Source organism: Leopardus geoffroyi, chromosome D3 (assembly GCF_018350155.1).
Source record: "Leopardus geoffroyi isolate Oge1 chromosome D3, O.geoffroyi_Oge1_pat1.0, whole genome shotgun sequence".
Taxonomy (NCBI): Eukaryota; Metazoa; Chordata; class Mammalia; order Carnivora; family Felidae; genus Leopardus; species Leopardus geoffroyi.
This window is the reverse complement of record NC_059339.1, coordinates 33,118,442-33,138,827: the sequence shown is the minus strand read 5'-3', so window position 1 is coordinate 33,138,827 and position 20,386 is coordinate 33,118,442. Positions and strand designations below refer to the sequence as shown.

At 36.7% G+C, this 20,386-nt stretch overlaps 1 protein-coding gene across 18 annotated transcripts in view; it reads left to right on the top strand.

Annotated features, from left to right (window-relative positions):
* PIEZO2 (piezo type mechanosensitive ion channel component 2) overlaps positions 1-20,386 on the top strand; it is a 472,860-nt gene that overhangs the window by 152,014 nt on the left and 300,460 nt on the right. For all 18 annotated transcript variants that reach the window (XM_045458723.1, XM_045458719.1, XM_045458722.1 and 15 more), the window contains exon 3: positions 13,465-13,590. In XM_045458723.1, the coding sequence (XP_045314679.1) occupies positions 13,465-13,590 (126 nt within the window). The remainder of the gene's footprint in view (positions 1-13,464; positions 13,591-20,386) is intronic.

Below are 20,386 nucleotides of genomic sequence, written 5' to 3'. Positions count from 1 at the left end.
GCTTGGTATGGAATCTACTTAAGAAAAATAATAAGGGTGCCTGGGTGACTCAGTCAGTTAAGCACCCGACATTGGCTCAGGTCAGATTTCATGGTTCATGGGTTTGAGCCTTGCATTGGGCTCCATGCTGACAGTGTGGAGCCTGCTTGGGATTCTCTCTCTCCCTCTATCTCTCTCTGCCCCTTTCCACTTGTCCTTTTTTTCTCTCTCAAAATAAATAAACTCAAAAAATTTTTTAAAAATGATAAATCTTTTGAAACCGAAAGAAGACGTCCACAAAAATGGCAGAAAAGGTAGCTTTCCCTACACAGCATGAGGTAAAATTCAAGACAAAAATAGAATAATTTGTTCAAAACTGTAGAAAACAGTGAAAGATTTACAATGGCCAAAGAAATGTTGAATCAAGAAAAAGGTAACTTAACGGCAGGATAATTTTTTGGCATTTTTATTTGCCTTTGCTCCCTGCCCAGCCCCAGCATGTTGGCAGTCCCGAAGACAGCTGCCAACATTACCAATGTGGGATCCTGGTCCCTGGTTCCAGAGGGAAGAGAGAAGACCTATTCTCAAAGACTTGTTTTTGTGTGTTCTAATCTGTCTGGGGCTGCCTGAAAGTCACTTGACTTGTTTCACCCAACTCAGAAGTCGCTTAAAGCAGAAAAGACCAGCCATTCCTCAGAAACCTTGTGAGGCAAATAAACAACTCACAGCTGCCTGTTTCAGAAGGTTACAGCTGAGGCAAGCAATAGGGTGCTGAAAGCCTGGGAGTAAAAGCTGAGAAGTAAAATTCCCAAATTTCTTTGGGAATTTTTGGCATCCAAAAGTGCCCATGTATACTGGGGAATATAGAAAGTTATATGCATGCTAAGGGCAGGATGCATATTCTGAAAAGACCCGAGAAGACCCCAAGCTTTCACTTCTGTAAGATCTCTAGTCTCAGCGCAAGTAGGAAGTGAAGGCTAAGGCAGAATTGTAAGCAGCCTCCTCCCTCTCTCCCACTCTTTCTCTCACCATCCACGGTCCCTGATATTTAAAAACATTTCTGTGTAAACACTAGTGAAAGACAACACAGAGGAATGGACCACACATAGAAATGGATATGTATTTCATGAAAATTAGTTTAGAAAAGTAATTAGGTGCACCTTGCTGGCTTAGTCAGTAGAACATGTGACTCTTGATCTCGTGGTTGTGAGTTTGAGCCACACATTGGGTATAACGATGACTTGAAAAATATAGAACCTTAAAAAAAAGAAAGAAAAGTAACTAAACATACAGCTATAGCTGTAATCAACAAAAATAAATTCTGAGGGGGAAGAATCTGGTTTCCAGAATGATCACATGGTAATATTCAAAATATCTAATTTTCAGGATAAAACTATGAAGCATTAAAAGAAACAAGAAAACATGACCTGTTCACAGCAGAAATCAACAGAAAATTTCCCTGAAGCAACAGACCTTGAACTTACTAGACGTTTTATGTTGCCTATGTTGTATGTATTCCAAGAGGTATATGAAGTCATGAAAAAAGCACTAAGGGAAATGCAGATGATTTCTAATCAAATAGAGGAAATAAATAGAGAGATGGGAATTATAAAAGGTAACCAAACAGAAATTCTGAAACTGAAAAGCATAATAGCTAAAAAGAAAAATAAGTTTCAAAGTGCAGATCTGAGCAGGCAGAATAAGGAATTAATGAACTTGAAGATTGGTCAGTTTAAATTATCCAGTCTAAGAGCAGATTTAAGAAATAAAGAAAAATGAACAGAGTCTAGGAGAATTCTTTTTAATTTTTTTTTAAAGTTTATTTATTTAGAGAGAGGGAGAGGAAGAGAAAGAGATAGAGTGTGCAAGTGAGCGTGAGTGGGGTAGGGGTAGAGAGAGAGGGAGAGAGAATTCTAAGCAGGCTCCATGCTGTCAGTGCAGAGCCCGACACAGGGGGCTGAAACTCACGAACTGTGAAATCATGACCTGAGCCAAGATCAAGAATTGGACACTTAACAGACTGAGCCACCCAGGTGCCCCTAAGAGAATTATTAGCCACTGTCAAGCATATCAACACACACATAATGGGAGTCCCAGGGAGAGAGGAGAGAATGAAAGGGCCAGAAAGAATATTTGAAGAGTATCAAAACATGACATGTTTGAAAAAGCACATGAAACTACACATTTGAAAAGTCAATAACTTCCAAGAGGAGCAAACTGAATCCCATCATAATCACATTGTCAAAGCCAAAGGCAAGGAGAAAATCTTGAAAACAGGGAGAAAGAAATGACTCACCACAATCAGGGAAACTTCAATTAGGTTAAGAGCAGATTTTCATGAGAAACCATAGAAGCCAGAAATGTGATACTTCGAAAGTGCTGAAAGGAAAACAAAAAGAAACCTAAAACTGTTAACCAAGAATCTTCTATCATGCAAATTTATCCTTTAGAAACAAAGGAGAAGACAAAAATCCCAGATGAACAAAGACTAATTTGTCACTCATAGGTCTGTCCTAGAAGAAATGCTGAAGAGAATCCTTCAGGCTGAAATGAAAAAAACATTAGACAGTAACTCAAAGACATTCAAAGAAAGGAAAAACTCCAATAAAGATACTGTGTAAACATAAAACACAGTATTGCTGTATCTTTGGTTCGCTACTTCTCTCTTAATTTCCTATATGATTTAAGAGACAAGTGCATAAAACAATAAGTATAAATATATGCTAATAGGTACACAATGTATAAAGAAGTAAATTGTGACACCAACATAAAGAAAGGATGAAGCTGTATGGAAGCAGAGGTTTTGTACAATATTATATTTATATATATATATATATATATATATATATATATATATATATATATATTTTATTTTTGAGAGAGAGAGAGTGCGAATCAGGGAGGGGCAGAGAGAATGAGATGCAGAATCAGAAGCAGGCTCCAGGCTCTGAGTTGTCAGCACAGAGCCTGACTTGGGACTCGAACTCACTGAATTCATGAACCATGACATCATGACCTGAGCTGAAGTCAGATGCTTAACCAGCTGAGCCACCCAGGCACCACAAGATTTTGTATAACACTGATGCTAAGTTGGTAACCAGCTCAAACTGGATTGTTACAAATTTAGGATATCAACTGCGATCCCTATGGCAATGAATAGGAAAATGTCTAAAAAATACACACACAAAAGAAAATGAGCAGGCAGTCAAAATGGTACCCTACAAAAATCAATTAAACACAAAAGAAGGAAGTAATAGAGGAAGTGAGGAACAAAAAGGATATAAGACAGACAGAAAAAAATAGCAAAGAGACAGAAGTATATCTTTGGTAATCACTTTCTTTTTTAATTTTTTTTAACATTTATTTATTTTTGAGACAGAGAGAGACAGAGCATGAACAGGGGAGGGGCAGAGGAGGACACAGAATCTGAAACAGGCTCCAGGCTCTGAGCTGTCAGCACAGAGCCCGACACGGGGCTCGAACCCACGGACCGCGAGATCATGACCTGAGCCGAAGTCGGCCACTTAACCGACTGAGCCACCCAGGCGCCCCGGTAATCATTTTTATATAAGTGGTAATCATTTTTATATAAACTCTCCAGTGAAAGGCAAAGATGGTAAAATGGATAGTGAAACATGATTCAGTTGTATGTTGTCTTCAGGAAACTCACTTAACATCCAAATACAAAGTTGGTTAAAAGTGAGGAAGATGGAAAAAGGTATTCAATGCAAATAATAACCGAAGAAGTGCAGAAATGGCTACATTAATATTATACAAAACATACTTTACATAAAAAAAAAACTGTTACAAAGGAAGCATTCTATATCAATAAAAGATCAATTCATCAAAAACATATGACAATTGGGGCGCCTGAGTGGTTCAGTTGGTTGAATGTCTGACTTGGCTCAGGTCATGATCTCCTGGTTTGTGAGTTTTAGCCCCGCGTCAGGCTCTCTGCTGTCGGCGTGGAGCATGCTTCAGATACTCCATCCCCCTCTCTCTCTACCCCTCCCCTGCATGCTACCTCTCTCTTAAAAATAAATAAAACATTGAAGATATGACAATTATAAACATGTACTCACCAAACAACACAGCCCCAAATATGGGAATCAAACCTTGACAGTTTTGAAAGGATAAATAGACAATTCTACAGTTGTAATTGAATATTTCAGTAGATCACTTTCAGTACTGGAAAGAACACCTAGGTAGAAGATCAATAAAGAAAAAGAGGACTTGGACAATACTATAAACCAATTATATATATACAGACAAAGAGAGAGAGCAAGAGAGAGAGAGAGAGATCACTGCCCTGAGGAGTAAGAGAACACATAATTTTCACAAGTTTACATGACATAGTTCCAGGAGAGACCATATGTTGGGCCATAAAAGAATACTCAAGAAAGTTTTAAAGATTGAATCATATAAAGCATCTTCTCAAACTACAAGGGAATAAAGCTAGAAATTAATACCAGAAGGAAAAGTGGAAAATTCACAGATACATGGAAATTAAATAATGTGTTCTTAAAAACCAGTGGGTCAAAGAGATAATTACAAGGGAAATTAGAGAATCCTTACAGACAAAAGGAAACAGAAGCACAATATACCAAAATTTTTTGAATGCAATTAATTGAGAATTTGTTGAATCAACAAAAGTTGGTTCTTTGAAAAGATCAACAGAATTGTCAAACCTTTAGCTAAATTCACAAATCTAAAGTGAGACAAGATGTAAATGATAGAATCAGAAATGAAAGTGGAGACAATACTACCAACCTTACAGAATTAAAATAATTATATGTGGGGTGCCTGGGTGGCTCAGTCAGTTGGGTATCCAACTTCAGCTCAGGTTTGTGAGTTCAAGCCCCACATCAGACTCTGCTAACAGCTTGGAGCCTGGAGCCTGCTTTGGATTTTGTGTCTCCCTCTCTCTCTGCCCCTTTCCTGTTCACACGCTGTCTCTGTCTGTCTCAAAAATAAATAAATGTTAGGGGCACCTGGGTGGCTCAGTCGGTTAAGCGTCCGACTTCAGCCCGGGTCACGATCTCGCGGTCCGTGAGTTCGAGCCCCGCGTCGGGCTCTGCACTGATGGCTCAGAGCCTGGAGCCTGCTTCCGTTTCTGTCTCCCTCTCTCTCTGCCCCTCCCCCGTTCGTGCTCTGTCTCTCTCTGTCTCAAAAATAAATAAACGTTAAAAAAAAATAAATAAATGTTAAAAAACATTTAAAAAATAATTATATGTGAGTTCTATGAACAAAGATACCCCAACAAATTAGATAACCTAATTGAAATGGTGAATTTTCTAGAAACATAAATATTACCAAAATTGACACAAAAAGGAAACAGAGAATGTAGACAGACTTATAAAAGTAAAGAATTGAATCAGTAATCAAAAACCTGTCAGCAAAGTCTTGTACCAGATAGCTTCTCTGATAAATTCTACCAAATATCTAAAGAAAAATTAACACCAATACTTCTCAGTCTTTTCCAAAAACTAGAATAGAATAGGAGGGAATATTTCCTAACTCATTCTGTGGTACCCGTGTTACCAAGTAACAAAGCGAGAGACAACACAAAAGGGGAAAAAAAAACAACAAAACTGCAATCGAGTATCCTTTATGAATAGAGATGTAGAAGTCTTCAGTGAAATACAAGCACAAATAGCACTTTGAAAGGATTATACATTGTGACTAAGTGGAGTTTATCATGCGAAGATGGTTCAACATAAGAAAGTCAATCAGTGTAACACACAACATGAATAGGACAAAAGGGGAAAAAATAACAATCATTTCGATTGACCCATATTTGGCCATTAAAGAAGTGAGTAAGTTAAAATGAGGCCATTAGAGTGAGCCCTAATCTAGTCTGTCTGGTGTTATAGAAGGGGGATGTTTGGACCCATAGAGATACCACGGATACATGTACACAGAGAAAAGACCATGTGAGGGCTCAATGGGAAGGCATCCACCCGAGGGCAAGGGAAGCAGAGAGGCCTCAGAAGAAGCCAGAAATTGCTGACATCTTGATCTTGGATGTCTTGCCTCCAGAACCGTGAGAAAATAAATTTCCGTTGGTTAAGCCACCCAGTTGTGGTACTTTGTTCTGGCAGCCTTAGCAAATGAATACGTCCATCTACTTTTACAGTTGCCAGTCAACATTGTGCAGCAAGTTCTGGCCGAGAAGTTGGGTGAAAAAAAGCAAAAGACTACCAAAGTAGAAAAGAAAAAGTAAAACTGTTCTTATTTGCAGATAGCGTGTTCCTACATGTAGAAAATTTCAAAGAAGCTACAAAAATACTACCAGAGTTAATAAAGAAATTCGGCTAAGTTTCAGGATGCAAGATCAACACACACACACACACACACACACACACACACACACACACGTACACACACAAAAGATCAATACACAAAAATCAGTTTTGTTTCCGTCCATGGGAAATGAACAATCTGTAGAAAAATTAAGAAAACAATTCTGTTTACATTAGCAAATCAAATAATAAAATACCTACAGATAAACTTAACCAGGTGAACGACTTGTACACTGAAAATGTCAAACATGCTGACACAAATTAAAGAAGATTGAAATAAAGGGAAAGATATCTTGTACTTATGGGTTAGAAGATTTAATATTCTTAAGAATGTCATTATTACCCCAAACAAGCTGTAGATAATGTGCGAATCCAATGAAAATTCCAATGGCCTTTATTTGCAGAAATAAAAAAAGCTAATCTTCAAGTTCATATGGAATTGCAAGGGGTCCCAAATAGCCAAAACGGTTGAAAAAAAGAAGAATCAAGTTTCAGCAATCATGCTTCTACTTCCTGATTTTAATAGATTTTAATACTCACTCCAAAGCTACAGTAATCAAAACAATATGGAATTTCTATAAGGATAAAAGTGTAAGCCAATAAAATAGAATTGAGTGTTCTCCATAGAAGATGTGCAAATGGCCAACAGGTACATGAAAAGATGCTCGACATCATTAGTCATTAGGGAAATGGAAATCAAAACCACAATGTGATACCATTTGACATCCACTAGAATGACTCATTATTATAGTAAATAATAATTTAAAAAATCAGAAAATACCAAGTGCTGACAGAGATATGGAGAACTTGAAGATCTTCTGCATGGTTTGCAGGAATGTAAAATGTGGGAATAGCTTGGCTGCTCCTCGAAAAGCTAAATATATAATTACCATACGATCATATGCAATTCATTTCCTAAGTATGTACATAAAATAAGTGGAAAAAGTACTCTAACATAAATACATGTACATACATGTCCACACCAGCACTGTTCACAGTAGTCAAAAGGTAGATACAACCTAAATATCCATCAACAGATGAATAAATGAAGAAATGTTCATACATACAAAGGAATAATACTCAGCCATAAAATGAGTGAAGTACACACGCAACAACATGGATGAACCTTGAGAACATTATGCTAAGGGAAAAGAAGCCAGACGCCAAAGGCCACGTATTGTATGATAATATTTATATGGAATATCCATAGAGACAGAAAGCTGACTTGTGGTTTCCAGGGAGAAGGAAAAGCAGGAATTGAGAAAAAGTAACTGCTTCATGGATGCTTTTGGAGTGATGAAAATGTTTTGTAAAGTATATAGAAGCAATGGTTTCACAACACTGTGGATATACATATAGAATATATGTATATTCACAATGTGAACCAGGATTATCTTAAAATAGGGAGATAAAATCAATTGAATATCTCTCAGGTCTACGTTCAACAAACCCTTGGAGGGATTTCTCGGTAGCCCAAGAGAAGATCCCATCAAAACCTGCACAATATTTATCTTTGAGGCAAAACAGTGTCTTGGGAAATTGTTTATGTGTCCCACGTATGCCATCTATATATCACATACAATATTTATATATTATATACATAATATATGTATAATATATAAATCAAGAAATGTTACTGTAAGGGAATACTTGATAAGTAAAACCCAGTTATTCATATCATATAAGTATACATTAGACTGATCTTGAGAAAATTTTATCTCTGTGTGTTAATCCTTAGTTGTCCCTAATGAAAGCAATAAAAACTACAGTAGAATTGAGAAGAAATCAGAAGATTAATTCCCTTCCCTTCTGCTTCCTTTTATTTTAAGCTTTTCATTTTCCTAAAAGGCTAATAAAATTTAACTTCCTTAAGCTATGTTTTTAAGTAACTGACCACATGCCAAAAGTATATTATGTCAAAAGTTAGAGAAACCTGAAGAAAATGCATTTTAGAATGAAATGTACATTTTAGCTGTATATATATTTTATGTTTATGACATTTTAAATCTTTATGCTTCATTTTTTTGGGGGGACTCTTCCGTATTTTCCCCGAGGGTATTTTATGGGCTCCTCTGTCTTAGGTCCACGCAAGCAGCATTCACTAATGCTTCCACGTCAACATTAGAAACACAGAAGTAAATACCCTGAGCTCAGAGCCTGGGGAGAGCCATCGCCCCAGCAACCATGGCAGTGGATGGGGGCGGTTAACACAGTTGCTGAAAAGAGTGAGTTAGGACATGTGTGTGGTTTCTCACTTTGCCTCAAAGATAAATATTGCCCAGGTTTTGATGGGATCTTCTCTTGGGCTACCGAGAAATCCCTCTTTCCTGTATGGGTTTGTTGAAAGTAGACCTGAGAGATATTCAACTAATGGTGTCTCCGTATTTTAAGGTAACCCTGGCTCATTCTTCTTTCCCAACATCAGATTAGTAATCAAGGCAGTGAGACTGTGGCAAGCAGTTTTTTAACCACTAAAGAAGGATTTTATGCTGAAATGAGATAATGTAACTTTTGGTTAGATCTTAAAGATGTGCGTGTGTGTGTGTGTGTGTGTGTGTAACACAAGTATACTTAAATATAATATTATATGCACTATATTATATATATAGCTTATGTATTTATCATTATGTAAATATAAAGATATAATTTATTTATACATACAAATTCATAAGTATACTACATACTTATCCGGTATATATTTGTCATATAAATAAATTTTATTTGTACATAAAACTTTATAGTTTCAAAGGCCTGGGGGCCCATCTAATCAATTCCCCAGAGTTGCATGACCAGAGGCAGGCCAAGGACCAGAGTGTAGACCATCCAGTCCGGCACCTACCTAGTCCTCTCCAGAGCAGAGTTGCAGAAGTGGACTCTTTAATTCACAGAACAGTTTTATTTTAGGATTATTCAGAGAGCATCTCTCATACCCCATTCTCATTCCTATTTCCTGCCTCCCCATAGGAAACTCCTTAAATGTGTTTTAGACATATATTAACTATACATAAACACATTTGTGTTAAACATATATGTTATTTTTCCAGATCTGTGTTCTTGGTTAATCTGAATTATTTTGTGGTCTATGTCCCGCAAAATAATTGTCCCATTTTGTTTCTTATTATTTTTTAACCCATTTTTTTTTAAGACCTACACAGGTGGTTCTACTTTCATGCACCTAATGGTTGCACATATTTCAAGATGCACATTCAGCACATTTTTACGTATTCATCTCTTGACTGGCAGAAAATTAGAATATCTCCAAATCTCTGCTGCTACAGACAAGGATGATGAATGTTATGACTCAAGTCCCCCTGTAGACCTGTTGCAAAAATTTCTCTGGACTTTATAACTCAGAATGTGGCTGCCAAGTCAGAGACTGAGGCGTACTTACGTACTGACTTCCAGGAAGGCTGTACCAATTTCACGCTATTACTGTAATATTGTTTCCCCTCGGAAAAAAATTCAAACTCAATATTATGGAAATATATACATATATATACACATACATATATATACACAGACATATATATGCTTATGTATTTATAAATAAATATATAATTTATATATAAATTTATTTATAAATAAATATATAATTTATATATAAACATATAATATAAATTATATATTTACTTCCGTTATATATAATTATATATTATATGTTTATATATTTATTTATTTATTATAAATAATTTATTATAATATATATAATATATATATAATATAAATAATTTATTATAATAAATATATAATTTATATATAAATTTATTTATAAATAAATATATAATTTATATATAAACATATAATATAAATTATATATTTACTTCCGTTATATATAATTATATATTATATGTTTATATATTTATTTATTTATTATAAATAATTTATTATAATATATATAATATATATAATATAAATAATTTATTATAATATATATATAATATAATAATATATTTATTTATTATATAATAATAATATATTTATTTATTATGATATTATATAAATATTATATATATATTATTTTATATAATAATAATATATTTATATTATTATAAATATTATAAATATTATTTATTTATAAATTATATATTATATGTTTATATATTTATTTATTTATAAACATATTATATATATATATGTATATATATATAAATTTGAGAGAGAGAGAGCATGGGGGAGAGGGGCAGAGGCAGAGAGAGAGAATATCCCAATCAGGCTCCATGCTCATGCTCAGTGCAGAGCCTGACATGGAGCCCGATCTCCTGACACTGGGATCGTGACCTGTCGTGAAATGGAGTCAGAAGCTCAACCAATTGAGCCACCCAGGCACCCCAATATTACAGATTTCATAATTTTTGCTAATATGATGGGTGTAAGGGGTGCCTGGGTGGCTCAGTCGGTTGAGAGTCCAACTTCAGCTCAGGCCATATCTCACAGTTTGTGAGTTCAAGCCCCACATCGGGCTCTGTGCTGACAGCTCAGAGCCTGGAGCCGACTTCGGATTCTGTGTCTCCCTCTCTCTCTGCCCCTCCCCTGCTCGCGCTCTCTCTCTCTCTCTCTCTCTCTCTCTCTCTCTCTCTCTCAAAAATAAATAAATTAAAAAAATTTTTTTAAAAATGTGATGGGTGTAAAATGTTAACCCATTTTTGGTTTAACTCTAATGACTTAAATAATGTCTTTCCACTTTTAGTTTCTCTGTATAAATATATTGCCCTCTCAAGTTTTCCCTTGTAAGACCTATGTAGATGTTTTGTTCACTTCTCTCTTGGTTCAGTGGTCTTCTTGTTGATGTTCAGGCATTCTTTGTCTATTGAAATATTAATCTCAGTAATGTCATCTCTAATCTTAGATGCCCCAGCTAATCATCTGTCTGTGAATTCTATTTATAGTGGTGTCTATTGAATTTTCTATTTTAATGTAGTCAAACTCATCTTTATTTATTTATTTATTTACTTAATTTATTTATCTTTATTTATTTTTATAGCCTATATTTTGGGTCTTATGTTAGAGACAATCTCCATGGAAATCCAAAGCACAGAGTTATTCTTCCATATTTTCATCTATTGACTTTAGAATGTTATCTTTCACATTTAGGTCTTTATTTACTGGAAGATCACCTTTATGACAGGGATTCAGTATTATTTTTATTATTTTTTTATTGAAGTCAATTTTTCACCTGCTAGATAGCCTATTCTTCTTCTCTTGGCTTGTGGGGTCAACTTTGACATTCATCAAGCTCATATAAGTAAATTAGGTTTTTTTTCTGAATTCTATGTGGTATTCGATTTGACTTTTCTTCCTTTCTGTAAGGGAACTAAGTTTCTGTTTGTTTTGTTTTAACTTCCGGGTTTAGAGCATACCTTAATTGTCTGGTAGGACAAATAAACCTCACCCATTTTTTATCTCAAAATTTCAAAATTGGCCTGGCAATTCTGAGGTTTTTGTTCTTCCAAATACATTTTTAAATAAGTTTGTTGAGTTCTTCAAAAATTCTTTTCTTATATATTTTGGAATATGTTTGTTGATGGCCTGAAAGTTTCTCTCTCTTCTCAGACGGGTTTTCAAGACTATCAACTGATTGAATCAGCTCTGCCCAAATTATCAAGGATAATATCCTTACTTAAAGTCAGTTGATTATGGACTTCAATCATATCTCTAAATTCATGACAACGTCTAGATTAGTGTTAGATTAAAAAACTGGGGACTATAGTCCAGCCAAATTGATACATTGGCAAAACCATTTACAATACAGTTTTGGTTGCTAATTTAGGTTGTATCTTGTTTTCTATTTGATTATTGTTAATATAAAGGAACTATATTGATTTTTATATGATGATCTAAATCATTTTCTGAATTCTTGCATTGTAATAGTCTGTGGCTTCACTTTGGCATTCTGTATTGATTATATCATCTACAAATAGTTTCATTTGCTCATATTGTCTGCAAATAATTGTAGTTATTACAATTCTTCATTCTTTTTCTTACCTTATAACGTTGGCCTATGCACCCAGTGATATGTTAAGTGGTGGCAAGGATAGCAAGTGTCCTTGATCATTCTCTGACATTAACGTATGTCTAAAATTCCACCACAAGTAGATTGCTTGTTTTAGCTGTGGTGTAATACCTTCATCATATTAAGGATATTTCCTTCTATTCCTAGTTTATTGAGTGTTACTTTCTTTTATCATAAATAGAATTTGACTTTATGAATGCTTCTTCTGCATCCATTTAGAAAATTATATCAGCCCACTGGTGTGTGACTTACACATATGCATTTGTTAATGTTAAATACTTGTGTCTCTGTGATAAATAAACCCTAGCTCATTATTATTTTCTTAGTATAGTTGACACAAAATGTTTATTAGTTTCAGGTGTACAACATAGTGATTCAGTTTTTCTCTGTGTTCAAGTGTAGCTACCATCTGTCACCATGCAATGCTATAATATATACCATTGACTATATTCCTTATGCTGTACCTTTTATTCCCATGACTTATTTATTCCATAACTAGAAGTCTGTATCTTTCACTCCCTTTGATCCATTTTGCCCGTCCCTCTACCCCTCTCCCTCGAAAGCCACCAGTTTGTTTTTGTATTAGAGGTCTCTTTTAACCCCTAGCTTAATGTGATGTATTCTATTTTTACTCTGCTAATTCAGTTGGTTAGCAAATATCTTTTTTTAATAATTTGTGTCTATGTTCATAGGTAAAACTGGCTTCAAATTCCTTTTTATTTTCTAGCCTTGTTTTATTTTGAATTTAAAGTTACTCTAACTTTGTAAAATATTTTGGGCAACTTCCCTTCTTTTCCTATTTTCCAAAACTACTTTGATAAGATAGTTTTATTTTTCCCCTTTAACTTTGGCAGAGCTCTCTTATAATACTTTCTGGGCCAGGGGCTATTTGTGGTCCATTTTGTGGTAACTTGTCATATAATAAGTAGGAAAGCATCGTTCTTTCACATTGGATTTTTAATCAATGTTAATTGTACAATTTTACAAAGGGAACAAAATACCTTTAGCTTTAAACTAAGAATTAAGAGAGTAATTATGACACTTGACACACTTCTGGGTGTGTCTATATAATAGATTCGGCAGAAACAGAATCCACGTGGAATGCTGCAAAGGTCAGAGTGAGTGTGTTGCATCTGAAGTGCCCTCACCGTCTCTGTGTTTCTTACCTTCTAGGACATACGGGCCGGTTATTAAAGTCTCTGTGCTTCACCAGTCTTTCCTTCCTGTTGCTTCACATCATTTTCCACATCACGTTGGCCAGCCTGGAAGCTCAACATCGTATCGGACCTGGTTACAACTGTGAGTGTTATGGTGATTTTTTTCTTCATATTATGTATGAATAAAGCTGTGTGCTGTAATGCTTATAGAAATCTGTACAACAATTACATCATGAAATCCACAATCATTTGTGGTCATTTGGCAATCCTGTATGAGAAATACATATAAGGAAACTGTCATGGAAAATTACAAGTAAATTACTTAATGAATGTTCAACAAAAATTAAGTATTTGGGCCCTATTTGTATGTAAGACATTATTACTGGGCTTAATCTAAAAAAAATCAAGATATATATATATATATATATATACACACACACACACACACACACACACACACACACACACGTGTATGTATCTATGTATATATATGAATATATGTATATATATGTATATGTATATATACACACGTACATACATACACACGCACATATATATACACACACACATACACACACATATATATGGTGACTATATATGTATACATATATATGTATATGTACATATATAGTCCCTGGAGCATATGGTACAGCTAGTGAAGCAAGACAGATACAGTTTCTAACATGATTAACATGAGTACAGAAATTGAATAACTTATGACTGTGACCTCAGTCCTATTCTACTATTCTACCTCTATACTATTCTACAGTATAATGTAAGATTTCATATAACTTTATGGGAAAAATGTAATGACACAGAGTTTCTTTTTTTTAATTGGGAGTATTTTATTGCTACTCACAGGGAAATAGTATGTTTGTATGCATTAGATTTTGAAGTTATGATCTGAGAAAGTCAACATATATATTCTTCATCTAGGTGACATCATCTTTCCAAAAGTAACGTGCTATCAGATAATTTGACTTCAGTTTTTATAGGATGTGTGACTGTCATTTGAAAAAACAGAAGCGGGGCGCCTGGGTGGCGCAGTCGGTTAAGCGTCCGACTTCAGCCAGGTCACGATCTCGCGGTCCGTGAGTTCGAGCCCCGCGTCGGGCTCTGGGCTGATGGCTCAGAGCCTGGAGCCTGTTTCCGATTCTGTGTCTCCCTCTCTCTCTGCCCCTCCCCCGTTCATGCTCTGTCTCTCTCTGTCCCAAAAATAAATAAAGGTTGAAAAAAAAAATTAAAAAAAAAAAAGAAAAAACAGAAGCATTTCAAGTAGATGGAATACATTCCACCTGTTTTAAGTTAGGCCTAAAGAAACCCTGAGATATTTGAAAAAGATTATAATAACTGTTTTAAATTGTCAGTTTTTCTTTGAGGAACCTATTTGTAGGTTTTCAACTTCCTGATTTTTCATAAAGGCAAGCACAAGTGATATGAAGTAAACCTATCCTTTCCTGTCAAATAAAAAAAAAGGTCAAAATTCTTCATGAATCAAAGACTGTTAACATAAATATAGTGAGATATTCTTTAGCAAAATTCATATTTATAAATTATTCAGTATCCTTCACCATCTAACGTTTAGGAATCTACAGTTTACAGATCTAAAGTTAGTATTCATTTTGGCCATTTTATCGAATTCAAAATTCATTGGATACCAATGCCTATCAAAATGGTTTTGATTTAAAAATCTATGATTGAAGATATAGTTCTTGTTTTTCAAATTGAGATATAATTCATATACCACAAATTTCACCTATGTAAGGAATATAGTTCAGTGGTTTTTGGAGTGTGCAGCCATCCCCGCTATCTGATTCCAGAAAATTTTCATCACCCCAAAGAGAACCACCCGTGCATGGAACAGTTATTTCTTGTTCCCTTTTCACCCAGCCCTAATTTAATTTCTGCCTCTGTTAGGTTTACCTGTTCTAGAAACTTCCATCAAAGAACTATGTGATATGTAACCTGTTGTGTCTGGCTTTTCTCACGTAGCATGATGATTTCAAGGTTCATCCATGTTGTAGCATGTATTGCTGTTTTGTTCCTTTTCGTGGCTGAAGAATATTCCACTGTTAACATGGATTGTTAGCAATGTTGTTTTGCTGTTTGGTAAAAGTCAGCTCATTATTCAAAACTTGAAAAAATAAAGTGTTTAAATCATGACACTTTAGTTCCTTTAGTTATGCTATAATGATAAAAAGCATTTATTACATTTGCCCAGGTTCAGATCTTTTTGGACTTAGGAGAAATGTCAGAGGCTGTATTTTCTCATGTGTTTCCATCACAAATCCTTTGGAGATTTCTTAAGAAGGCATTCGTAGGATCATAAGGAAGGTTGTCTGAATAAAAGACTGTTTCATGAATAATGAGTTGTCTGTCACTGGAAGTATTTAATCACAGGATATATTACAACTTATCAGATTTTAAAATTTTGAGTTTATAAATATCTTGCCCATTTCTATTGAGCGATATTGTGGAAACAACTGTACCGGAGGGTGTCTAGATTAGGAAATGCACTTCATCATATCTTCTGACCCAGAGTCTAGGTATTTCTGGGTTTTTTTAAATCAAAATGATGATTTGCCACAATTCTACAAAAGTCAAAACACAAATGTAATATGAAATGTTAAAACAGTATTCCCCTTTCCACATTTATAAATATATTTACTCTATGCATGGCCTCCCTTATGAGGTAGACACAGAGACAGACAGGAAGACATACAGACTTACACACACACATACACATGGAAATTTGTTCCTCCCTTGTCTCCTCCTTCCCAGGCAAGGATCCAAATTGCCTGGATCCTGTGGATGGGTCCTGCATTAATGCCATGAGAAGTCCCCACTTCTCAGTGGTGAAGGTATGGAGGCCATCTTCGGTGTTTTCAAAGCTGGCCTCTTGACATAGCATTCTGTACAACTCAACCTTGAGTTAGGTCTGCCTTTACTAACCTCACATCCTAAATATCTGGGCTTGTAGATACCAAGATATTTCCATGTGTCTGTCAGAGATATTTTTATTCATGCACAATTACCTTCTGCTGTCATTGTTCGCTGCAGTGTAACTGGAATATGTCCTGATCTCACATCCTGCCTTCCCTTCCTTTTTTGACATCTCCATACAAAAGCTCTATTCTGTTCCACAGAGAGCCGATATAATGGAGGTCATAACAGTAAATTTAATTTCTACCACGTTAAATTCTAATGTGAAGTTTGTCCCTCCAAAAGTTAATATTGCAATTTGCAGTTGCAGTATTTTTGATGAGGTCACCAACAGAGAAGGGATGCGCTAAAGACTGCGTTAGAAAAAGGAATTTGAACTCTTTGCTTTCAGTCATAAGCCCCTTGAAAGTGAGTTTACAGAAATCATAAATTTCTTCTGAAAAACGAGTGATGCATGTAACACTGTTGGCTCATCGGGTGTTACAGAGTTTTTTGGTCCAGTTTCGTGTGTAGCATTTAAAAGCAATACATTCTTGAAAAGGGATAAAAGGGACAGGCAAACAAACTTCAGAGCTTTGCAAACTAGGTTAGTCCAAAATTGACACAGACCAGGTTTTCAGCCTCGAGCATTTTTTTAATGATCAAGTTATATAAACTCCAGAAAATACTGTTAGAGTGGGTAATGGAAACACTGACTTTTAATTTAGAGTTGACTTCACTTCAGTAATGTTATTGTTCCTTGACCATTTGGAGTTTCGATTACACCATCAGAGTTGTAAACACAAACCCAGCGAGTCTGATATCCCACATTTGAAGGGTAGCCCTTTTTTGGCATCTGTAGACACAAAGCAGCAAAATTTCAAACAAAAAGACACAACGTGTCTTGGCCAGCATTGCTGTGCATTTTGAATGCTTTCTCTCTGCTCAAGACATTGGGAAATGAAAATGCAATAGCCCACACAGGTCAGATTTCCCAATCATATTCAAATTCAAGACCACCATGTGCTCCTTTATATGTGTTTAATTTTGTTTTCCTACCTATTCCTTTCCCCATTTGAAACTCATATACTCTTACCCTCATTATAGCAAAAGCTCCCAGGATCCCTCAGGAATCTAAGACACATGTCTGGGGGACAACAGTAGCATTTATAAATATTGAGTCATTGAAAGTTCTCGTTCCCCTAGAGCCCTGTGAATATTAACTGGCAGTAGTAAAGAGTTTTTCAAACCAGCCTATTTAGTTTCTGACTAGCTGGCAGGTTTGTTAAAGGTGCCATTGTGCAGACCTGAAACGTAACCCCCACACCCCCTCTTTCTCTCTCTTTCTTCATTTCCAAAATGGTGCTTATAGGTAAGTGAGGAAATCTATGGGGCAGGGGTGGGGGAACCCGTGTAAATTTTCCTCAAACATGTGTTGTGCCGCTTACTAAAATATTTTCATTCCATCAAACCTATATTATTTAAATAAATGTAAACCCGGTTTCAATTATGTCATTACAGATTCCATAGAAGTAGTTTGTTTGACTCACTGGTGGATGTGTGGCAACACTAGTGAAATTTCAAGGCCAGTCTGGCTTCTTGTGCGGTGCTAAAGCGCGTTATTGATCGGAAGGACCTTTTGAGTTTGAAACTCTGAAGGAGAAATCGGTGGTGATAATAGGTGCTATTTGTAGAGCGTCTACTAACTGGTAGGCCCCAAGGATCATTACGTTCCCTTTCTAATTAATGATTCCTTTTTCTTGTCACAGATGAGCCCGGATATCCTTAAGTAGGGCACTCCATACTCATGGCCCTGGTCCGTTCTCTGAGCAAATCTTTAGGGTAGGTTAGGGTCTGCAGATGGCCAGCTGTGCATTGCCTATGGGCACCCCCTGAAGAGTTGAGTGGGAGCTGCCATCCACTCCAGGCTCTGAGAGCGAGGCTGGAGTAAGCCGGATGCAGGGGATCATTTTATTGCCACAAAGAGGCAGTCTGCTGGCCAAGCCTTGCCCCGGTGGGGCTGTGCCTTTTATGAGCTGTCTGCCCCAAGATGGTGCCTTTCTTTTGTATACATGCGGTGTCTGTCTGCTGGTGGCGCTGAGGTAGGGATGAGGCTAATGATGGATGAGACAGGGGTGAGGAGTGAGGGTAGCATTGAGCGTGACGGTGAAGAAATGAGCAAGTGAGTCATCCACGCTGCCACACGTCTGAACTGGGATCTGAGCACTGACCTGCCTGGCTTTCCATCTTCTTTCCTTCTTTTTTTTTTTTTTTTTTTTTTTTTTCTTAACGTGTATATATTTACTTGGGGAGGGGAGAAGTAGAGAGAAGGAGAGAGAGAATCCCAAACAGGCTTCATGCCACCAACACAGAGCCCGATGTGGGGCTCAAACTCGGGAACTGTGAGATCGTGGCCTGAGCCAAAGCCAAGAGTTGGACGCTTAACTGACTGAGCCACCCAGGTGCCCCAACCATCTTTCCTTCTATTTGGGGAACTCCTGATTCCCCATCTATTTAGGATTGTGTCCTCCATTGCACTTTCCAGGACTTCGGAGTAGTCTAGTTTCAAAGGATTTACATATGTTTCTGGTATGTCCTCATAATATTTCCTTTGCTTTATTAGATTGCAGCATTCAGTTAGTCTTTCCTCCTGAATGACAGGATCAGATCAACTGCTTTCTCCCTCTTTTGGGGCAGAGTGGGGGAGCATCTAGAGTTCTGATTTTCCACACTAAGAGCACAGGAAACTAGGCCTAGAAGCCCATTGACCAAGAGGTTATTATAGGGCTTAATAGTACTTTATCCTGATGCTCGTCTATCCCAAAACATGAGGGTCTCCGTGCTGAGACCCAATATATGAAACATTAACATGGGACAAGAACACTGAGGGACAGATGTGGGCCTAGCAGTTCGGCATCTGATCGGATGGGGTGGGTGCATGGAGTGAGCCATTCTTATAGACATTCTGATTTCTGGTGCCAATGCTGACTTCGCTCTTGGCACATGTAGACAGAATCATGCTCATCGTTAATCGTGCTAATTGGAGATAGACCCTTAGATTTGCAGTTATCTGATGAGTCCATCCTTGTAGAAGTAACCTCTATGGATAGTCTTTATTTTTTACATTTCACACAGTACTATGGAGGAAAGAGTGAATATTTATGAAGTGGGAGGTAAAATATGTAAAAGGAGACTATCCCTACACTTGCTTTACCAGTAATTTTTGAAGTTACTTTCTGCTGCTTGCTTTCTTTATGTAATTCTTTTTTTTTTTTTTAATGTTTATTCATCTTTGAGAGACAGAGAGAGAGAGCATGAGTGGGGAAGGGGCAGAGAGAGGGAGACACAGAATCGGAAGCAGGCTCCAGGCTCTGAGCTGTCAGCACAGAGCCTGACACGGGGCTCGAACCCACGAACTAGGAGATCATGACCTGAGCCGAAGTCAGACGCTCAAATGACTGAGCCACCCAGGCGCCCCTCTGCTGCTTGCTTTCTTATTGAAGTTAGCCTGGAGTCGCCAACAGGTGACATCGGGGAGAGCCTTGATTCTCCTCTTTCTTCTCTTCTCTCCCCTGACGCCTTCGTGAATCGACAAACTGCCCCTCAATACAACAGTTAAAAAAAAAAAAAAAAAAAACAACTCTGGACCAAGTTCCCTGGTCATTTGTGCCAGGATGAGGGTACTGGTCTAATTTTCTCTTAACTAAAATAGTCTAAAAGCGTCTGGATTGTACATACACCTTACGATTGCATTTATTGTAAGTGCAGTTAGCCTTAGGTGTTATTTCCTTCACTCCCTGGTAATTGAGGCAGCTTGCTTTTTCCATCCCCCGACACGCTTAGGCACGTGCCAGCCTGTGATAGAGCCTGGCGCTCGTCACTGTGGGCAAGGAAGGCTGTTCCAGTCTAAGACTAATTTATGATCCGTACTCTCTGGATGGGAAGCATTGCTGAAAGAGAACTCTAGCAACCTGAGATTTGATGGCTTCTACTTTCTTGGAATAACAAATGCATTC